The sequence below is a fragment of the Oryza brachyantha genome, chromosome 12 (genome assembly GCF_000231095.2).
Source record: "Oryza brachyantha chromosome 12, ObraRS2, whole genome shotgun sequence".
NCBI classification, from domain to species: Eukaryota; Viridiplantae; Streptophyta; class Magnoliopsida; order Poales; family Poaceae; genus Oryza; species Oryza brachyantha.
In genome coordinates, this window is record NC_023174.2 from 2,031,305 (window position 1) to 2,050,648 (window position 19,344).

The window sequence follows — 19,344 nt, forward strand, 5'->3', positions numbered from 1 at the left end:
CACATAAGTTAATGACACGTGGGCCATGATGACATATCTCTAAGTTAGCAAAATTATAATGACAGTCTTGTAATTTTTTCTATAAGAAATGGAGTAAAATTTTGGGCTCGCAACCTCTATGCGGTCACTGGCATCGATCATATGGGCCGTGGCGATGAAAGAGAGTGACTGCAAAGATTTAGGCCTTAGGTCCAGGATACGAAGTGTTAGGTTTTATGGGCTGACTTATAAGTGAGCCTAATAGTGCCTTCGTTTAACGATCGGGTCGGCTCATTGGCGACAGCAAAACGGTATTTCTGAGCAGCGGTAAACCCTAGCCTACGGTGGAAGTGATGCGACGCAGCGATTCGTAAGAAGCAGCGGGAGGCGGCGGGCGGCACCGTGACGCGCCTTGTAGGTAAGGCCCATCCTCCTAGGCATCGGCTCGGCTGCTCCTAGCGCGGCCTTCCGAGGCGGGCTGGACCCATGCCTCCGCCTCCAGAACGACCTCGATCCGCTTCGGTGCTCAGCGGTGATCTGGACTCTAGAGACACACCGCTTGACGTCGTCGTTGTCGACGATGAGGTAGCATCTAGGTAGGCCAGGAAGAATTACACTTGAGACCCCCATCCCTTGCTCCATGCTATACTGGGCTATTTGGTTCCCCGTATCAAGTCTGACTCGTATCTGCGTGACATGCATAAAGATGTCAATTTGGTTAACCGTAAGTAAGCGAAAGATACGCCTAGCGAATGTAAAAAAAAAAAAGCTCCGTACCCAGGCAGAGGAGAAACGGAGAAATCCACCTTCTCTCTCGTCGGCCTAGCCCTCATGCGCCCACGCGTGCAGCCCAGGAGCAGGGGTCACCTCCCCCTCTGAATCGGTCCTCGTTTCTCTCCCCCTCACTGCGAAGCTAGGGTTTGGGGGGCCTCACTGCGCTCGGGTCGTCCTCCGGCGTGGCGTCCTCCGCCGGGCCGTCCTCTGCCCGTCGCCCTCCTCCGGCAGTCGCCCTCCTCTGGCCTTGACTGCGCGTCGCTCACCTCCGGCCGACCGTCCTCTGCTGCGCCCTCATCCGCCGCTCGGCATCCTCCGCCACCCCCTCGTCCCGGCCGTCGCCCTCCTCCGCCCGTCGATCTCCGTCTATCCCGCCGGTCGCTGTTCAGCTCCTGCCACACAGCCAGCCTTCTTCCTCTCTTCCGGTTAGTGCAAAGGTGAATTGTCCACTTCTAGTTCCAAATTGATGCTCTGATTTAAAATTACTATAGAGATGATAGATTTAGAACTAGTTTCCCTCCCGAACCGGCATCTTAAATGGGATTTCTCACCGGTATACTTTGGCCAACCAAATTGGTAAAGGGGATATTTTTTGGGCAATCAAATGGTAAAGGGGATATTTTTTTTGGGTAACCAAATGTTACAAGGGGTTCTCTTTACAAGGGAAAAAAGTATGCAATTCCCAAGTAGGTCCTTATTAGTATTTTTGTACAATGTAGCTTGTGTGATCATGTGTGCCTCATTTCCCCGTTGGATAAATAAATACCTTTGATCTTTTCTTAGTTTTGTTTTATTTCAATGTTTTTTGCAAGAACATTTCGTTAACACATTTACTTTCACCTAATGGATGACAGGGTGTTATCAATTTGACAATTTTGAACTACCCTTGCACCATTTATTATGGAAGTCGATGATGACGTGGAGGATGATGACATGGATTTCAACCCTTTTCTTAGAGAAGGTTCTCCATCTGAGACCTCATCAAGCCTCACCTCAGAGGCGGAATGCGAGGAAGCTAGTTTTGATGATCAAATAAGTAGTGAGGTATATCCTGATGGTAATTGTGTCAATGAACACACGGGTGACTGTGCACACCCTCAGAATGTATTGCTTTCTGAAGGAGTCTGCAAAGAAAATAACCCAGAAAGCACTTCATCCCAAGTTCCTTGTGAGAATGGGGACGATCGCTTGAATGGATTGGAAGAAGAGGCCTTACCAAGTGAAGTTGCTTGCTCTCCAACACTAAAGAATTCTGATAGCATGTTGCTTGAGGGTAGTGAGGAAGATGCGATCTGCAGGCGGACTCGAGCAAGATACTCTCTAGCGAATTACTCACTAGAGGAGTTGGAGACCTTTCTCCAGGAATCAGATGATGATGGTGACCTGCAGAATGTTGATGAGGAAGAGGAATATCGAAAGTTCCTTGCAGCTGTCCTATCTGGTGGAGACAATGACACACAGGTATGTCAGGGAGATGAAAACCAAGATGAAGATGAGAATGATGCTGACTTTGAGCTCGAGATTGAGGAGGCCCTAGAAAGTGATGATGAAAATGCTGAGAATTATGAAGGTACAAATACTATGAAAGAGAAAGATGGCCGTAGGCGTCAAACCAGGCAAAATCGACCATGCACAGAGTTGTCTGGGTCAAGCAATGACCACCATGGATCGACCAAATCTTCTTTACGACCAATTCTGCCATATATGGTTCCTGGTCAATCCTATGGGTGGCAAAATCCATCCCAGAGTGCCTTTATCCCTTCATCCTTGATATCAGTAAACAGTGCTTCTTTAGTAAATGGATTTACTGATCAGCAGCTTGGTCGCCTGCATATGTTAATATATGAACATGTTCAACTCCTGATCCAAACCTTTTCATTATGTGTTCTTGACCCATCTAAACAGCAGCTAGCTACTGATGTTAAAAAGATGATAGTTGAGTTAGTTGGCTGTCGTGATCAAGCATTGGCCAGTAGAAGCACTATTCATCGGCAGTTCTGTTTTGAGCCACAGCATCTTTGCACTTCATTTAGTTTTGACTCTTCTGAGACCTTAGGGTACCAATGGATGCCATTAATTAAGAGTCCTGTCATGTCCATTCTGGATGTCTCACCACTTCACCTGGCCCTTGGCTATTTAAATGATGTCGCAGATGGTAAGTTCCTCAATATAGCTGAGTGGGCTCATTGTGCATCAGCGTTCTTCCTTTTGTTTCTCATCACTTAACAATTGTTTTTATTGACAGCTGTTGTGAAGTATAGGAGAAGCCATGTGGATGGTACTGCTGACAAAAACCGCTTTAGGAAAGAACCTCTTTTTCCTACGACAGTATTTAACACTTGTAAAGATGCCAACATAGTTTCTCAGGGCAGATCAAATAGTGTGTCCATATCACCAGATTCATCTGGGAAGTCACAGCAGAAGAAATCATTAGCTGCTACCCTTGTCGAGAGCACTAAAAAGGAATCTGTTGCCCTTGTTCCATTTGATATTGCAAGATTAGCACAAAGGTTCTTTCCACTTTTCAACTTTTCACTATTTCCTCATAAGCCACCTCCTACAGCTATGGCTAATCGAGTGCTCTTCACTGATGCTGAGGATGGGTATGCTTACATCTTCTTTGACATATTTTTTTTAAAAAAATCATACGTCATGCCTTGCCTTTTTATTAGTTGTAATCTATCAATGGATTTCGATCATACTTCCTTTCTATTAGCCTTAAGAACAAATGAGGTTAATGTATGCTGAGTATGGTAGGTTTTGTAATATTTGGTTTAAGTGTCTGTTCAATTTCTGGTTGCTAGAATTGGTCTGAACAATTTGTGTATTAGTCAATTAACTAAAATTATTGTATCTGGCCATTCTTTATGTCAAACTTATCTTAAGTTATCCTTTTACTAATTAATGGTATTATGTTTGCTGCATATTACTACTCTGTTTCATACTGTAAGACTTTCTAGCCTTGCCTAAATTCATTCATTGATGAATGTATATAATTTATATATGTGTCTAGATTCATTAGCATCCATATGAATCTAGGCAATGCTAAACATTCTTACAATGCGAAACCGAGAGAGCACCACTTACATGGCAAAATATCACTGCAGTCCTTTTTCATTGCACAGTTTACTACACACCTACTGCGATACATCAGTGCTATGTTTTTGTCTTGAAATTTGTTTAAATTTTACTTTATGTTCTGCCTGCAGATTATTAGCTCTTGGACTTTTGGAATATAATAACGACTGGGGAGCAATACAAAAACGTTTTCTTCCATGTAAATCTAAGCATCAGGTATTATTTTTAGCTTGCTGTTTTGTCTCAAGCATGAAAACCATTTTTGATTATATTTTGTTTGAGTAATCTATCCTTTCTATGATTCGTCAGGCATACCAAGTTTGTATATTCTTCATCATATGTTTGGTAGTAATTGGTCAGAGTTCTTGCTTTACCCCATCTAATAATTTACTTCATCTGATTATCTGTAAAACTAAATAAAATTCCTTCTAAATATTTTTAGTTAGAGAGAGTATTGTTTGTATTGGCATGACCGAAATCTTTTCAGCCTACTGGCACTGTTGATGACCTAAAATTTTTATATCTATTTTGTGAGAATGAAAATTATGTATACTGCGTTCTCTTTTTGTTTCACAAGCAATGTGTGAGTTGGGTTCTTTCTCTATTCTCTTCTAGCTTCTACAATCAGGACACCTAAGTATTTTGGTACATTTCAATTATGGTATATGCTTACCTTGCTCTATTTATTAAGTCTTCAATGCTAAAGGTCTTAAATGTTTTTGTGGGTAATGATGCATACTTATTTGCTAACATATCTTTTTTTTGGTGTAGATATTTGTGAGGCAAAAGAACCGCAGCTCCTCCAAAGCTCCTGGTAATCCAATTAAGGTAAATATTTTGGCCACTCTATTTACTGGTATGGTGGTATACAAGATGCTGGATATCACAATATGTGTAAACAATTCATTATATCATCCTATTTTGAAACAACTGTAATGATGAACAGCATCATTGTGAAATCCTAAATCTGTAGTAATGTTTTTGGTAGTGAAGTTCCTGAGCAGTCACAGTTCAGCACTATATTGTAGCACCACAATTTTATCTCCCTTTTTGCGAATTATTTTTGCCATTGTCTAAATGCCAACACTACAATAGGACTTTACTTTAGTTTCTTTACTAAATTGTAATACGCTGCCTTTTACATTATAGACCATATCACAGTTATTTGGCACCATACTCAGCCAGACTAGGGAGTTAGTTTTCCTCAGTTATGTTTGAACAGGAAAATTCACCAGGACAAATATTTCTATCCTTGCTTAAGACCTTTCGTACTAAAAGTTTTGAATAGTTCTCTTAGAAAGTTAGCATTATATGCTGTATAAATGTTTTTGTCAGCATGCTCCCTTGTACTGGATAGCATTACTGTTTGGGGGAGAGGAGATGGCAGGATTCTCAGTGATGTAGTGTCTGCTATGGTCAGTCCTATTAGGATTTCAGAGGTCGTTGGGCTCTGATTTGCTATCTTCTGGAGTAAAGGTCTACAGCCTACTGTAATAGCCACATACTTGCCTTCTGAAATTTTCATATTTTTCCCATATTAATGCAGGACGTGCGCCGTATGAAGACCTCTCCATTGACAAGTGAAGAACAACAGCGCATCCAGGAGGTGATTATATTTTTGACTCCAGCCATGATTATATTTTTGACTCCAGCCTACATTATGTTTTGTTGTTTAATGAACATTTTCTTACCATTATTTTACGCACTGCTGATGCCAGGGGCTCAAGGTATTCAAAAATGATTGGGCACTAATTTGGAGGTTTGTTGTGCCACATAGAGATCCTTCATTGCTCCCACGCCAATGGAGGTCTGCCACTGGCGTTCAGAAATCCTACAATAAAAGCGAAGCCGAAAAAGAAAAGAGGCGATCATATGAAGCAAAGAGGAGAAAACTTAAAGCTTCCATGCCTAACTTGCAAGCGGTTCATGGGCAGGAGGTTAATGTTTTATCGAACCTGCGAGATATCCATATGATATTTTAATTTGATAGTTTCCATGTCCATGTAATATTTTACTTTGCTAATTTTTTTAGTGCTTTCATGATAGGCGGACAACAATGGTTCTGAGGGTGCTGAAAATGATGATGATGATTCATATGTCAATGAAGCATTTTTGGCAGACACAGAGAATAGGAGCATGATCATTATGCCGTATCAGCTGTCATTACCAAGAAATGCCAGAAATGGCATGATGATGCAGTCAAGCAGCAGTCTCTGTGAAGAATCTGCTGTTGCAGGTGACTCGGCTGAACAACAGAAAGGAAACAGTGCAAACTTCGATGCAACTGCTTCATATTTTCCTTTTAGTTCCTGCGCTTCTGATGGCCTTTCATCTAAGCAAAAGGTACAACAAGGTGGCTCTTTGGACCGACCACAACCTTCACAATTCTGTCAAGAGAAAGGTAGCTGTGTGGTCAAGCTAGCCCCAGATTTGCCTCCTGTAAACCTTCCTCCTTCTGTCCGTGTGATATCTCAGGTGGCATTCCATCAGAATCCGACACAACTCAAGGGCACCTCAGATAGTGTGGCAAAGGATCTGTTTCCTGTACCACCTCCACCCTTTACAGAAAGTGTTTATAGACAACTAAATCTATTCCCTGATCATAGTACTAGTGTTAGATTACATCAGAATGGGATTTCTAATGGAAATAATACAGAAGATGGCGCTGAGCAAGATTTTCAGATGCATCCTTTGCTTTTTCAGTACCCAAGAGAAGTGCTTTCATCGTATAGTCACCCGGTCCAAAACCTTATCAATCATTCAAGGGATCTTTTCCCCTTTGAGAAAATCCAAACGGAAAAAAGTAACAATCCGACTACAGATTCCATTGAGGCGAGAACTCCTGTAAATGCTAATACTATTGATTTCCATCCTCTCTTGCAAAGAACCGAAGTTGACATGTTTGGTGGAGCACCAGGAAATGACTGCAATCAGCCTTGTAATCAATCAGAGGGTAACATGAGGGAAGCCCCACCAGATGACCAGTCAACAGATAGGCAAAAATCCACAAGCCCTTGTGAGAAGGAGAATAATATTGACCTGGACATTCATTTATGTTCTTCAAGGGACTTCATCAATGGAAAGGATCTCAGAGGTACCTGTAGCAAATTGAATGATAGGGCAGAGGGGTCTAGGAAGGATAAAGCTAGTGTTTCAGAGCTGGAGGTTAGTTCTCATCATGGCATTGATGAGTCTAATGAAGAATCAATGCAAGGCATTGTAATGGAACAAGAAGAATTAAGTGATTCGGAGGAAGATAGCCAACACGTCGAGTTTGAATGTGAGGAAATGGATGATTCTGACGAGGACCAAGTTCAAGGTGTCAATCCCTTGCTGGCTCAACACAAGGTAATATTACAATTTGGCACATATCCGTTATACAGGTAGTTTTATTGTTTATTTCTGGGGTAAACAATCTGCTTAGTTCCCTTTTTCCCCTCTACGTTATTTCACCAACGGCATAGCATATCTATTGCGCTATGTTGCTCATATATTACTGAAAATTTACCTTGTATGATTGTTTTTGCATTTCAGGCATGTTCCTTGCTAATACTCCTATTAAAATGATTGATAATTGGTGATGATGCCACAATTTCCCTCCTAAAGATATCAACTTTGAACCATATGCATGTATATTTTTTCCCTCCTCTCCCTTTTGATGCGCTGATAGCTATAGATGCTTCCTTGTGCAGGGGGTTTCGACATCAGGTGGTTGTGGGGAGTATCAAGGCAGTAACAATCAGAGCCAGAACCAACAAACATTAGTACAGTTGGGTAAACAGGGGGCAGCAACGCAGAAACCACAAAGGTTTTCTAATGCCAAACCAGCAAGAGAAAAGCTGAAGGGGGACAATGCAAAACGTACAGGATCTAGAACAAGCCAACGGCCGTCCACTTCCCCTACTGGTGAACCTAGCCAAACTAAAACCAGAAGGACTAAAACTCAGCTGGTACAGATTGGTGCTGAACGCAACAAGTCCAGTGATTCAAGAAGAAGCAGAAAAAGACCTGGCCCAAGTTAAATGGTCTTCCAAGCATTTCATCTCGTTGCATAGCTGCTGCTGCTTGGCTGCATCCTCCAGATAATGACACTGCAATCAGCTGTAATTTGCACTTCTCTGAACGGGGCAGCAAGACCAACATGTGAAGGCGACCACCTGTGAATAGCTTGACTGAAGTGGTGACCAGGCCTGACCTATGACAACTGACACATTAAGTTAACCTACCATTAGCGCGTGAGAAAGCGTTCCCCTGCTGTAAAAAGATTTGTTTGAGGAGCCATGCATGTCGATGAGGACACAGCGATCGTTCAGTTCGTTGCTTTGCTGACTTGGCGGGTTTGTGTCGTCTACAGAAAGAAAGGCTCAGCCGTCAGTCATGTGTTATGACTTGTGTGTTACAGCTTGTAACATAAGCAAGTTTAAATGTTCTGTAAATTCGATCCATGGCCATTGACACTGTAATGTCAAGTAAAGTTGATGTGTGCATGGCTTGTTTCAGGGAACTGCACGCGCATTTGTCTCTGACTTCTGTCTAGGTAGCTCACTTCACTTCTCTCACATAGTACAAGCATGTAAGTGTTTTTCAATCAAGGCATCCAATTCATTTTAACATTTTCCCAAGTTAAACTGTTGATATTTGAAAGCTCCCTGTTTTTAGAGAAATGTTATACCTACAACGAAATGCACTGCGTGCATGCCACAATTGTCACAATACAATTGGAATTCAGTCGCATGGATTCAAGAAATACAATTTGGATTTCAGTCGGTTATACACAAGAGATGAAAGAACTAACCATAAAAGGCAGAGATTACCAGTAGTTTCTTTAGCATATAAATAAATTTAGATAAATCTAATAAGTCTTATAGTAAGTCTTATAATATGAAACGGATGGAGTATTTAAAAGTGCAATCGTTCTCATTTTGTCAATCTATTCTGAGTGATATTGGTCAGTTGCAATGCACAGATCAGTTCCTAGCTACCATGATACAAATCATTATTGTATGTGAATTGTATTTTCCCTGTTTTAGGCATGGCTAAATTAATCCTCCACACAAATCTACAGCCGTCCAGCGAATTAGCCGCTCCTGTCCACCCGCCCAAACTGCTAATTTTGCGTGTCGCAAACACTTAACCCATATAGAATCGGATCATCGACGTCACAGCTCCCCTCTGGGAACAAAAAAAAGTTGAGATTTTTCAGATCAGGAGGCGATCGAGCTATATCAATGGTGGTGTCTTGCCGCGCGGCCGTCGTCCTCCTCGTCGCCGCGTCGTCGCTCGCCGTCGTTCTCGCTCGTACGTGGTTGCGTTGCATGCATTTGCGCTCGGTTTCTTGATGGCGAGGGATTAATTAATGGAGATGATGGCTGGATGGGATGGGATGGGATTGCAGATACTGATGGGCACGAGGGGCCGGAGTTCACCTACATCTCCGGCGCCATCGACGGGCCGGAGAACTGGGGGAAGCTGAGCCCGGAGTACAAGCTCTGCGGCGACGGCAAGTCCCAGTCCCCCATCGACATCAGCACCCAGACCGTCGTCCCCCGCTCCGACCTCGAGTCCCTCGAGCGCACCTACGCCGCCGGCAACGCCACCCTCATCAACAACGGCAAGGACATCACGGCAAGCCACCCACCACCGGCCATGGCGCGGCGATGGATGCATATATACCCAGCTAATTCATTCATCCGATCATGTGGGTGCAGATGAAGTTCGAGGGCAAGGTCGGCGAGGTGAGCATCATGGGGAAGGTGTACGGGTTCCACGTGATCCACTGGCACGCGCCGTCGGAGCACACCATCAACGGGAAGCGGTTCCCGCTGGAGCTCCACCTGGTGCACAAGTGCGAGGCCGACGGCAGCCTCGCCGTGATCTCCGTGCTCTACAAGATCGGCGCGCCGGACTCGTTCTACCTCCAGCTCAAGGACCACCTCGCCGAGCTGGGCGCCGACGAGTGCGACTTCAGCAAGGAGGACTCCCACGTGGCCGCCGGCGTGGTGCAGCTGCGGTCGCTGCAGAAGCGCACGGGCAGCTACTTCCGGTACGTCGGCTCGCTGACCACGCCGCCGTGCTCGGAGAACGTGGTCTGGAACGTGCTGGGCAAGGTGAGGGAGATCGGCAAGGAGCAGCTGGACCTGATCATGGCGCCGCTGCCCTCCAAGGACGCCCGCCCCGCGCAGCCGCTCAACGGCAGGACCGTCTTCTTCTACAACCCGCCCAACACCACCGTCTCCTTCCAAGAGTACTCAAACTAGACTATCTTTAAATTCTTCCATTTCATGATCATGCCGTTCGATCGATTAATTAATTATTACTGTTCGAATGGATTCATCTACTGTATTAATTCACTCATCATTAACATATATCACAAATGCGTTACTATTACTGATCATCCATCTATGATTCGACAAGCAATTTTACTATTATTCAATACCAAACGCACTATACATTTTAGCCTAAAATTTGTTACTTCATGCCAGTGACATCATGTAGCTCGGGCTACTAGGTGTTTGTGTTAGCAATGTATAATTTTTTATATGTGTTATACATAAATACAGTGAAAATGCGAAAAGGGCATGTAAACTAGTGGTTACAAAGGCCTTAGTAGTGCTTTCAGTAGGAGACGACGTGCGCGTCGACTTTGTGGTTATCTAGAATTTGCCAGCGTCTGCCTTGTACTGGCAAGGGTCAGAAATTATTTCAAACATAAACAAAATTTGGTCAAATCTGAATAAAATTTGCAAAAGTAAAAAAATTAAAAATTCTGAGTAAAATATTTTTCTATTAGGGAGATGGGTGTCTGAAGTACCGAAATTTCCATATGTGAGTTAACCCTATATAGAGGTAGCAAAAGTTTACAATAAAAGCTTAGCACGTCTGGCTACTTTTTAAGTATAGTAAAATTTATCATGTTTTGATTTTTCATTTCTTCTATCAAAGCTCAACCATCAATATATTTAATTTTCTCTCACAAAGAAATCTGCAATATCATATTCGGTTATATGTACACAAGCGACAACCCTTTGAAATACATGAATTTAATAAGAACAGGGTCAACTATCACTCAGTGTGTGTGTGCGTATTACGTATATTGACTAAGATACGATAAGGGAAAAAAGACCTATGTGACATTGGACTAAAAATCTCTAACTACAACGTATCTGACATGTAATTACAACACTATAGCAGGATGGAGATTTGTGCGCAATCATCAAATTGCCAACACCAATCTCAGACAACATCCAGCGGTTAAAAAAGTGCAAGATGCTTCGACAGATAGTAGGTAAATCCCGAAACTCATTGTTTCACTGAAACTAAGTATAAACGAAACATCTTGTTAATAATTAAAATAATTTGTTGTACATAAACTCTTTTTGTTTACAAATGAAAATTATATTGCTGGGCAAAGCCTGGCAGTCTTCCATGTCAAAAGAAAATTAAAATAATTTGTAGGTAAAAAACTTTTATATGTTTTTGTGATATAGAAGCAAATGCTTGATTGTGATGAAAAAATCCTAAAATTAACTCTAAATTTAAAATTTAAAATTTAGTTTATAAGTATAACCACCGAAAGCTTAATATACACCAGTGTAGAATTAGAGAGCAAAAAATGGAATTGTAAATGGACCCAATGAGGCCAGCCCATCCAGATGACAAAACAGGCCTTGGCCCATCATCATGCGGTGAGAAGAAGGCCAACGTGAATGGGCCGGGCCATCGGAAGAACACTAGCAAAGCGTAGCGAAGCGAGGCGCTTCTTCACTCCTCTCCTCTCGTAGTCTCGTGTAGTTTTTGTGCGTGCTCGCGATCGCGAAGCTTAAACCCTGGAGAAACCCGCAGCGCGGGAAGCATTTAGGGTTTCGATCACGGCCTTCCGGCGATGACGAAGGCTCCGCCGCCGCGCGCGCCTGGATGGGGTTCGTAGTTAGCTCTCCCCCACGCGAGTTGATAGCCACCAGGAAGGTCCCCTCCGCCGGGCGATCGATCTATGGATGCGAAGAAGCGTCGCCCTCGCCCAACCCCCAGCTCGCCGCGCGTCCTGCTCGGGGACACTGCCGTTGCCGCAGCGGTTCGTCCTCCTCCTTCTCCTCGCTGGCCCCGCCCCATTTCCGTCGCATTTATCTCTGCTCATCTTCCTAGTTTCGTTTTTCGCTTAAGAAAATGATTTTATATGGGTTGGGTTGGCTTGGCTTGGGTTGCGGCTTAATTAACAACTAGTTGATTGGGTGATGCATGGATGCCGCCGTGTCCGCAAGAGCAAATTTCTGTTCCCTTTCGTTTGGTTTGTCGGATAATGCCCTTGTTTATCAACCACGATCAGCATTATGCTGGCTGTTCAATTGTGATCGATGCCTACTCAAAAACCGTCCTGAGAATAGATGATTACATAAGAATGAACTGATGACCTCAAACCAGTGGTCTGCACAGACAGATATATTGTATGTACTACTTTTTATGAGTTATACTGGATGGATTACTGCATCCAATTGAATCCTGATATGCTAACTGTTGAAATAATCTTATAACTCAACTTGGTTCTACGATTAATTGGTTAAAAAATAATCTCGATGTAAGTCTTGAAAAGCCATGTTGTTGAAATCCATATGTATTATATATATTATTCTCCCTTTCCAAAAAGATCACCTGTCGTTTTCAAAATAAAAATGCGCTTACCCCATCTGACAAATAACAATATCTTATTCTGAGAAAGGGCAATAGCTCCCTGAAATTCTGTATATCACACGTATTCCTAGGTGTTATTTTCCAAGAAAAGAGTAGTGCTTGCCCCATCTACAACGGACTGACAGAAGACCATTTTCTGATTTGCTAATTATGAAGCAAATATTTTTCTAGCCAATAAGCATGCAGTTCTGATATGACAGCATACTGTTGTACTGATATTGTTTCGCATGTATGCGTCACTGAAAATGCACTACTGGGCCCACTGGGGCATCTATGTGCTCTTGGAGGATTTTCATTCTGAGCTCACCACCTTTTAGTTTGTTGATAGGTATCAGGCTGAATTTGAGTCATGAGACAGACAGTAAGGGGGTGTTTGGATCCCCAGGGTCTTTTTTAAGTCCCTGTCATATCGAATGTTTGAACACTAATTAGAAGTACTAAATATAGACTATTAATAAAATCCATCACATACTTTGGACTATTTCGTGAGACGAATCTATTGAGCCTAATTAGTCCATGATTAGCGAATATGATGCTACAGTAAACATTTGCTAATCGTGGATTAATTAGGCTTAAAAAATTTGTCTAATGAAATAGTGTTTATTTATGTGATTAGTTTTGTTATCGGTCTATATTTAATACTCCTAATTAACATCTAAACATTTGATGTGACAAAAGACTTAAAAAAAAGTTTCTGGATCCAAACAGCCAATGTTGATCTTGAATCTAGGGATATGATTTGTACATCTGAATTGACCTTTGCATGTGATGTCGTATGTCGGTATGCGTACCTTTTTCTGGCTGGTATGCTCTGAATTGTGATATTTGCTAATATGTTTACTGAATGAGTATGACCTTTAATCCGTGCATGTAGCTCAATTAGTATTTATCCAAAGGATGCATAGTTGCAGAAAACATGAATTGAGAAGGGGCCCATTGGCATTATACCATCAGTTGCTCATATGTTGTTTACTCTGGCATTTGAGGAGCCAAGTCTAGCAATGTATTGGTTTAGTGGGTGACTGATGATGTTGAGTCTTTCACCAATATACAGGATGAGGAGATTGGCAATACTGAAGTTGTTGCTACATATTGCATTCTCCTTAAGCTTAAAGAGATGTATGCTGGTCCCTGTTTTAAGTTTTAACATTTCTATTAAAACTTGGTGTTGACCTACTTCATTTCTCACAGTGTAGCATGAACTGTTTCTTTCATTAAATGATTTGCATGAAACTATAATAGGAAAGGATATATTTTTGACTCAAATGAATCTCTGTTTCAGTGCAGTTACTAGTGATTGCTTTTAGTCCTCTTGTGTCTACAGCACTTGCTATGCTAGCAAAGGAAGCGATACTGCAGTTTTGGTACTGCTGCTGTGAGTTTTCTTGGATTTCATTCTGTCTCTGGCTATTGAGAGTTCTGGTTTGATTTGCATTTCTTCACAGGTTATCAGTGTTAATCAGAAATATGGGAATAAGCTGAATGCTGATACTACTATTATCGATGTTGCTGGACGTCCACTCCAAGCTCTTTACACCTATCAATTAGCTGACGAAAATGCTGGTATTAATGTTAGTTTTCTCAATCCATGCCCTAATATTTTTAACGTATAGTAACATAAATATTATTGTTTCATTATAGTATCTGCTTCATTGGCATTTTTTATTTTGTGAGGGGAAGGAATTTTGCCTTTTGGAAGTGAATTGAGTTTGTGACCAGACATTTTGTATCTTTGGACCTTCCCTGTCACGCTCCTGAATGTGGCTGCTATTCTAAGCTGAACAATAATGTTTGATATTCTTCTGTCCTTTATTTCATCCAGGCAAATGGACCATGTGAAATTACTTCTACAGAATACACCTGCCCTCTGGAACCGCAAAATATGTTGAAGGAGGAATATGCTAACCATTACAAGTTATCTGACAGGCTGGTTGCAAAGGTGAGGTTTATACTTAGGCCTTGTTTAGTTTCCAGAATTTTTTTTAAATATCACATCGAATTTTTGGACATCTAAGTAAAGCATTTAACATAGGTGAACCAAAAAAACTAATTGCACAGTTATGGAAAAAATCTTGAGACAAATCTTTTAAGCCTAATTAGTCCATGATTAGCCATAAGTGCTACAGTAACCAACATGTGCTAATGACGGATTAATTAGGTTCAAAAGATTCGTCTCGTGGTTTCTAGGCTAGCCGTGAAATTTGTTTTTTCATTCGTGTCCAAAAACCCTTCTGATATCCAGTCAAACGTTCGATGTGATGTTTTTACCAAAAAAATTTTGGCAACTAAACACCACCTTATTCACACCTATACTTCATCTATTTGGGCTTCATGGGTCGCTTCAGCAGTATATTTTTGCTGCAATTTGAATATTTAGATCAGTCTGGTTCGTGAAAACCATAAATCTTACGAATGGCAACGAATATTTTTCTGATATTTTCCAAGGTTGCAGTAGTCAAGAAACCAGTTTCCAGATCAGAGGTAGAGACAGAGTTTGGTGTTTCTGCATATTCAAAACATGCCACAAGGACAGTGAATCCACTATTGACAGGTACACCCTTTCTCTCAGCTGTTGAAGTTGATATGACTGCTGAACTTTTATGTATGTTTTGAGGAGCTCGAGGCTAGACGTGTCACATTTGCAGTTTTAAAACTTGTGGAAAATTACCAAAAAAAATTTATTGTGTATCGGAAACCCATTGATATTTTAGGGTCTAATTACACTGTCGCCTCCAGAAAATAGAAATAGTGAGTTTCTGAGGGACACACAGACACAAAGTTACTTCTGATATGACAACAAAGGAGTTTTATGGAGCTCCAACATTGTTTAGGCCGTTCATTTTCCTATGATCCAATGGTTTGTTGTTCCTCTTTCCCCTCTGGTGGTAATAGTCAGAAAGAATTGAATGATTTTTTGACTTGCCATTTATAACAACTAGCTCATGAAATTATGGGACTTGTCATATATTAAAATTCGAAATAACATGTACAGTTTCCATTGATTATATCTAAACCACAATGCAAACTTGAAATTCTGCGATCAAATCTCACCATAATAATTGGTATTTGATATTATATCACAGAGAAAAATGGATCTTGTATATCTAGAAATCTTATAGCAACAAGTTTACTTATGAGTTATGATTAGTTGATATTGATACCTTCATATTGTTTCCTAAATTTTGATATAATTTAACTAAACTAAAATGTTTACTTAATTGCTCTAAACGTGTTTCTATTTCTCCCATGTTTGTCAGCTCTTATTCCAAGTAAAGTGTGGGTTTTATTCCTGGTGATCCTTCTCTTGGTCTCCCCAGTCCATTCATTAACACATGATGAAAGTGAAGAGATTGGTACTTGTCGCTTTGACAAGACAAGTGTAGCTACACTCTCTTGCAAACAGACGGATGGGAAATGGAGGCCACCCTCAGTGATATGTTGCAATGCATTGCTTCATTCAATTGATCATTTGCCAACTAGTAATGAGAGCGGAGCATGTTGCCTGTGTCGCTATTTGCAACTAAGATACCCTAATGATGGACATGGGTTGGTATCATCTTATGTTCTATGCCAGGGAAAAGATATGCATACTGTCACTAAATGGTCTTCTTTTCCAGTCACATCATGTCATACAGGTATACATGTCTGTTACATTTACTATTTCATCTTAAGATCTGGAGTAACTTAAAGCCCCTAAATATTTTTCTCCTTGTTTTAATCAGTCTGTCGGCAGGAAAAATCTTCCTCCAGTGGTATGAGCAACCCTGTCCAGAAGAATCATCCTGTGGGAAATGTACATGGCTCTGGCAATAAGGTCATCAAGATCCCATGGACATTTGTTTCAGTGGCATTCTGCATGATATTACTTATTTGTCTTTGGCACCTGTGGTGGTCTAATCCAGCAGCAAATGCATGTCAACCGCAGTCTCTTCCCTTGAACCGAAGTCAGAAGCTCTCTTCAGAGGGTAACCCACAGACTGAGCGCAGGCTATCCTCTGGGAGGCTTTCATCGGCACAGCTGAAGGAGCGCAGGCTGTCGTTTACATAAACTTCCCTGAATGGTTAGAAGGATTGGAACCGCTAGTTTAAAACAAGTTTTTCATTCTTTTTTGTTTTTTTTTTCAAAAACATGGAAGGTGCATGTGTGCACACACCACTACACGCGTGCATGACCTAACTAAGCAAACCCCAAAACATGTTGTCAATATAATGGCCATGGTCAAGTGCAGTAAGTTTGTGACATAGTACACCAGTTATACTGCCTGAGATCTGACAATTAGTTCCAGACTGGTACACCAAGATATTAATTCTATCTTGTAGAAACTACTCAGCTGTCAACATGCCCTAGCCCTAAAGCCAAAGTTCATGGCTTGGATGTCAAAAACAAGCTTAAATGATCTGACAGCTCTATTACCTAGAATTTGTACCCCTTGGACACCTGCATCATCTGGAAGAAATGTAGAACAAATTACATTATTTGAGCTTTCATAGAATGCATTTTCCACTGGCAGCTTCAAGGTAGACCTGATGAGTTTCATCTCCACTGTTGGAAAGTCATTCCAGTTTGCTGAGCCAGTGTTGGAAATGAAGCATATCTTCCTTTCATCCCATCCCCGGGCATATCCCTTGGCTTGCATTTCCTTTGTCATCGCTCTGTCCAGTGCATCAAACACCGGTAATAAAATGTATGTATCAGCAGTGCCAGAATCAACAATTGTCATCTTGGAGGTATAGATATATCGATCGATTTCAAGCCGTGTTCCATTGACCATCAGATCAAGTTGCTGGATAGCATATACTGGTTTGTGATCATAATAAATCAATTTCGTCCACATAAGATTGAGATCTCTGCCATATGGGCCTATGGTCAGTGACCCTTGGTTTTCATGATTTCTGGGGAAGCAGTAAGAAAAGGCGGCATAATCTGTCTGCTGCGATACCTGGTTGAAAAATGAGAAACTTTTAGTCCCAAAACCAATTATCCCAGCATTGACTCCACTGTAAAGATTATCTTCTCCACAGCCAAAGATGAAACTGTCAATTCTGCTGTTGCTGGCAAGAGTGAGCCTGTCTCTCCCTAAGTACCCTGCTGAATACTCTCCTGACCCATATCTTAAGCTGTAGAGACAAGCATCATTCTCTTCCACACAGCCATACTCAACAGCAAGGTCCATGTGAATGCCATGGCAGGCCTCAGCTGAGCACCCAAGTTTACTGTAAGTTGAGGAGCTGTAAGGGTTGAATATCTGCCCAGCGTTTGCAGCTTGTTTATAGCATTTTATCTCACAATTCTTACACTGAACCCAGGAGAGAGTTGAACCAGTGTCAATGGTGACAAGATTGAAAACAGGTGGCGTGCCAAGGTTGATGCCCATGAAATACTTGTTCTTGCGCATGCTGTCATCCCCTATTACAATGGAGGAGTCTGCAGGTATGTTTTCTGGCTGGATCATTCTAGATATGAAGGAATTGTTTATGTGGAACACAGGGAATGTTATGGTTCCATTTGTGTTCAAACCAATACCTGTTATTCAGGAGAAAAACATACTTTCATGCATCAAGTATAAGAAGAAATATAAGATGCGGACGTATTAATTGACAGACCAATATTAGTGAAATTATTACAGGTAAACTACCATGAGATATAATAGTTGCAAAAGATGTGCATGCATAATCTTGATTTTGTTGATGGTTGTTGTATGTCTTCTCGTGTCATAACTGTGATTGTTTTTCACGATTTCGAATTTAATAAGAAGGAAAAATCCATATCAAACTACCTTGCACAAGAGGTTTACAAAGGCCATATATGACACCATTTCTGACAGTAAAAACACAATCAACGATCGGACAATTCCGCAGGAACAAGTACTACTACAAATATGGCACTTTTGGCATGGTATTCAAACGTAAAACAGAGCTTTATTAGCTTCGATTATAAGCACAATTAACAGACTTGATGAAAAAAAAAAAGATGAGTACATTTTCTGGAAGCCATAGCATCACAATAGCAGTAAATTTGACTACGATAGTTGAAACTAAAATAAGAAAAGTCATTAATCACACATTTGATTCTGAGTTCTGTTTAATAATGAAGTAAACACACCATGAATACGTTTTTTTATTAAAAAAAGATGATTACCGTAGGTTGATGAGGAGCCTGGACTAGTAGTGCTTGTGCAGAGTAGAATTCTGCAGCATAGCGTAATCGCCAGTCCAGCCAAGAACAGCTTCATCAAATATGTTCACGATGTGTAGGTATGTGCTGAGCGATAAAAATGTCTCACCACCTACCAACAGGCATGCTCCAACTACCAATATAACAGATAGTTCATCACAATGAATATGCCATTCCTTATTTTCTCGCCTAGATATATTTTATAAAGATGCTCGAAAAGAAGGTTGGACATTCTTATATTACTAAAAATAGAAATATATTGACAATTCCTGGTGATAAATCCAAATTAGAATGGTGTAGATCAATTAATGTAGTTGCACAAAAATATGATTGTATTTACAAAAGCAAAAGTTATATATGAAATCCAATCATACTAATTTTAAAAACATCGCAATAACTGTACATCAAATTGAAATTTTATTTTAAAATATAATATTGTATACTCCCCATGTTTAAATGTCCGAACCTTTGGCTCTTTTAGATATTAAGTTAGATCATTTGGCTTATTCAAATTTTTAGGATCATTATTTATTTTATTGTGACTTGTTTTACGACGCTTTTACCCATAAAATTATTTGAACCAATAAATATATGTATATATATATATAATTTTACGTTAATATCTTTAAATTAGACGAATGACCAAACATATT

At 40.9% G+C, this 19,344-nt stretch overlaps 4 protein-coding genes across 6 annotated transcripts; 3 read left to right on the plus strand and 1 right to left on the minus strand.

Annotated features, from left to right (window-relative positions):
- Positions 1-755: 755 nt before the first annotated feature.
- On the plus strand, positions 756-8,318 carry LOC102703742. 3 transcript variants are annotated; one of them, XM_015843223.2, is made up of 9 exons: positions 756-1,178; positions 1,608-2,908; positions 2,999-3,356; positions 3,963-4,047; positions 4,603-4,659; positions 5,378-5,437; positions 5,550-5,768; positions 5,878-7,179; positions 7,366-7,517. In XM_015843223.2, the coding sequence occupies exons 2-9, from the start codon at positions 1,654-1,656 to the stop codon at positions 7,396-7,398; spliced, it is 3,369 nt and encodes a 1,122-aa protein (XP_015698709.1). In that variant the 5' UTR covers positions 756-1,178; positions 1,608-1,653; the 3' UTR covers positions 7,399-7,517. The 3 variants fall into 3 exon arrangements, with proteins under 3 accessions (XP_015698709.1, XP_006664348.2, XP_040385212.1); XM_006664285.3 differs by lacking the exon at positions 7,366-7,517 and adding an exon at positions 7,524-8,318 and having other exon boundaries at positions 761-1,178; XM_040529278.1 differs by lacking the exon at positions 7,366-7,517 and adding an exon at positions 7,524-7,853 and having other exon boundaries at positions 1,176-1,190.
- Positions 8,319-8,991: 673 nt separating this feature from the next.
- On the plus strand, positions 8,992-10,365 carry LOC102704023 (alpha carbonic anhydrase 7-like). The gene is made up of 3 exons (XM_006664286.3): positions 8,992-9,129; positions 9,227-9,456; positions 9,540-10,365. Exons 1-3 carry the CDS (start codon positions 9,060-9,062, stop codon positions 10,086-10,088), a joined length of 849 nt encoding a protein of 282 aa, XP_006664349.1. The 5' UTR covers positions 8,992-9,059; the 3' UTR covers positions 10,089-10,365.
- A 2,934-nt stretch (positions 10,366-13,299) lies between these two features.
- LOC107305351 lies at positions 13,300-17,091 on the plus strand. Its single transcript, XM_015842733.2, has 8 exons — positions 13,300-13,320; positions 13,571-13,635; positions 13,841-13,880; positions 13,962-14,087; positions 14,339-14,455; positions 14,962-15,067; positions 15,774-16,151; positions 16,239-17,091. Exons 1-8 carry the CDS (start codon positions 13,300-13,302, stop codon positions 16,562-16,564), a joined length of 1,179 nt encoding a protein of 392 aa, XP_015698219.1. The 3' UTR covers positions 16,565-17,091.
- On the minus strand, positions 16,720-18,749 carry LOC107305405 (aspartyl protease family protein At5g10770-like). Its single transcript, XM_015843033.2, has 2 exons — positions 18,656-18,749; positions 16,720-18,040 (listed from the first exon to the last, which is right to left on the minus strand). The coding sequence occupies exons 1-2, from the start codon at positions 18,747-18,749 to the stop codon at positions 16,851-16,853; spliced, it is 1,284 nt and encodes a 427-aa protein (XP_015698519.2). The 3' UTR covers positions 16,720-16,850.
- Positions 18,750-19,344: the final 595 nt, after the last annotated feature.